At 33.7% G+C, this 2,808-nt stretch overlaps 1 protein-coding gene across 1 annotated transcript; it reads left to right on the forward strand.

The window, feature by feature from the left end:
• The first annotated feature begins 224 nt into the window (after positions 1-224).
• On the forward strand, positions 225-2,390 carry LOC142623384 (universal stress protein PHOS34-like). The gene is made up of 4 exons (XM_075796788.1): positions 225-458; positions 1,176-1,270; positions 1,739-1,860; positions 2,154-2,390. The coding sequence occupies exons 1-4, from the start codon at positions 275-277 to the stop codon at positions 2,239-2,241; spliced, it is 489 nt and encodes a 162-aa protein (XP_075652903.1). The 5' UTR covers positions 225-274; the 3' UTR covers positions 2,242-2,390.
• The last annotated feature ends 418 nt before the right edge of the window (positions 2,391-2,808 follow it).

Here is a 2,808-nt window from a genome sequence, read left to right on the forward strand (position 1 = left end):
TATTTTGCTACTATTCATAAGTCTCACTGCCCTTTTGATACTATTCATGGGTCTCACCGTACTATTTCAGTTAACTTTTACCTCTGTTTACAGTACTTTCAGCAAAAAAATTTCAGTGCGGCAAAATAAGTAGAATCCCAAACCGACCCTTAGAATTGGAAATAAATACAGTTCTCAAGGCATGCAAAGCACTTTAACAAGAATTCATTCACATTTTCCAACCTAGAAAAGGAAGAGAAGGAGAGAGGTAGTTTAACTTCTTGTTTGTGCAACAATGACAGAGACTCAGAAGCCAGTGATTTTGGTGGCTGTGGATGAAAGTGACCATAGCTTTCATGCTTTGAAGTGGGCATTGGATAATTTTTTTGCTCCTACGGAGGACCATAATTTCAAGCTCATTATCGTTCATGCTGTAGTTTCGCCAGCTCCTTACCTAGGACTGGTTCAAATTGGTAAAGGTAATCCGTTTCCATTTTGTGTGTTTCTTGGTTTTGTTTATTAGGAAGCCCCATTAAAAGACTATAGAAGCAATGTTGTTCATTCTTTTTATGTAAATGGATTTTCATTAACTAATTTCATATGAGAAGAGAAGATTGTGATTCAAAGTCAATTGATTTTCATCAATCAATTTCTTGGTTTCGTTTATTAGAAGCATCATTTGTTGTGTTTCATATTTGTAATTGGAATTCAATACTTGTTGCTAACAAATACACACTAAAATTATAAGTTTTAAAAAAAAAAATTTTATTTTTGATAATTTGATTGTTACAATCTGGATAAATATTTGAACTCTGAACGTTTATGAGACTATGATATACATATCAAAAAGTGTCAATTGAACTACAAATCTTTAGAATCTTATTAAACAGATTAAATTTACAAGCTACAGATGCCTTAAAAAAAAAAAAACTGGTATTGACAAAGTTGACATAACATCTTTCTATGCTTTTTTTTGCTTTGTGGTTTGCTAATGTACACGTGAGCACTACAATTCGGCTCAATGTGTTGGAACCATGTATAGATGTTGATTGTTTTGCTACGTTCTGTAATTGTTTTTGGATTTCTTTTGCTTTATATTTTCCAGGGTTGAACAAATTACAAATATCAAAGAGTTACAAGTTACAAGTTGTTTTTGTACAACAACTAAATTCAATCTTTGATGTTCTCTTTAATAGGATCCTCTGAATCTTTAAAGGCTATGGACGAAAATTTGAAGAGGTCAGCCGCTGGTACCATTCAGAAGGCTAAGGAGATTTGCAGCAGTAAATCGGTAACAATCACATATAGTACAATCGATTAGGACCGTCTCTTATAAAGCAGAACTCATTGATTCAAATCTTTCCCTTTTCTCAATTTGGGGCCAAATTCGTGTGCATAGTAAATAAAAAAGGAAATGTTGAAGTTACTAAAAATATGTAAGATTTATGGAATAAGAATTATAGTACCCGCTTAACAAAAAGAAGTAAAAATAATAGATCAATATGTTATTGAGCAAGCTGTGACTTACATGGTTGAGTGAGTGTAATGTTGCTGCTAACCTTTGCAAATGGCACTAATTGTATGCAAGGCCTGCATAATTACAATCAAAATGGTCTTTCTAGATACTAAAATAATTGACATTGTATTATTGGAGAATTGGAACCTATAGGCCGGCCTGACCCTCTAGAATGAAGTTTTGCATTATGGTAAGAAGTATTACTGTAGCTTAAAGACTTAATGAATAAAAATTGCTGTGCAGATTGAAGATGTGTCAACTGAAGTGAGTCAAGGAGATCCCCGGAATGTTTTGTGTGAGGCTGTAGATAAACACCGTGCATCTATTTTGGTACTGGGCAGTCATGGTTATGGAGCAATCAAAAGGTGCAATTCTATAGCACCCAGTTACCAATTACATTGTGACTATAGTGTGTGTGTATATAAATATATATATATATATAGTTTTTGTCCTATTTGGTGCAAAGCAATGCTTTTCATAAGTTCTAATATTTGATTCCACAAGGAATTCAAAGTCCAAACCCTCTTTCTGCATCTAGAGCTCGTTGGGTACAACTATTTAACTTTTCGTGATGGTATTTGAAGTGTATTGTTTTTAGAACTAGGAGTTTACGAAAAAAAATATTCCATATGTGATGCAAATTCTATTCTCCTTGCAGGGCGGTTCTAGGCAGTGTGAGTGACTACTGTGCTCACCATTGTCGCTGCAACGTGATAATTATTAAGAATCCCAAGCCCCAGCGCTGAACCATTTTTGAGGCTACCTTATAACAAATATTACTAATTTCACATGTATTCTGTGAATTCTTTTCACTCTTGTTAGAATTCTATCTGTAATTTTTGTGTACCTTCTTTTTTGCAATTTTGGTGCAGATATCATGCAATAAATCCATTTACTTATATTAGATTAAGGGTTTGTTTCGATACCATTTATTGCTGAAAACTAAAAATAAAAACTAAATATACGGTAACAAAATAATTTTTAAATGTGTGAATAGTACCGTGAGACCTAGTTTTAAAGTTTAATTTGCTGAAATCCGTACTTGTGCGTCCTGTGAACAGTGCACAGGATCCACACAAAAAACGCCCAACGCAGCTGATTTCAGTTTTCATCTCTATCCAAACTTACACTAAATTGTCTATTCTCTTTGTATGTGTACCTTTTATGTGTGTAATTATGGTACCTTTTAAAGTGTCAAAGTACCCAGTGAAGACCTATTTTCCATCTATACAATTCAAGCGTTAAACGGTCACGCAAACGTGAGTTACCCAAGCAATTGCCTTGTAAAATATTTGCAACCACTTGATACATAC

This window comes from Castanea sativa, chromosome 2, assembly GCF_040712315.1.
Source record: "Castanea sativa cultivar Marrone di Chiusa Pesio chromosome 2, ASM4071231v1".
NCBI classification, from domain to species: domain Eukaryota; kingdom Viridiplantae; phylum Streptophyta; class Magnoliopsida; order Fagales; family Fagaceae; genus Castanea; species Castanea sativa.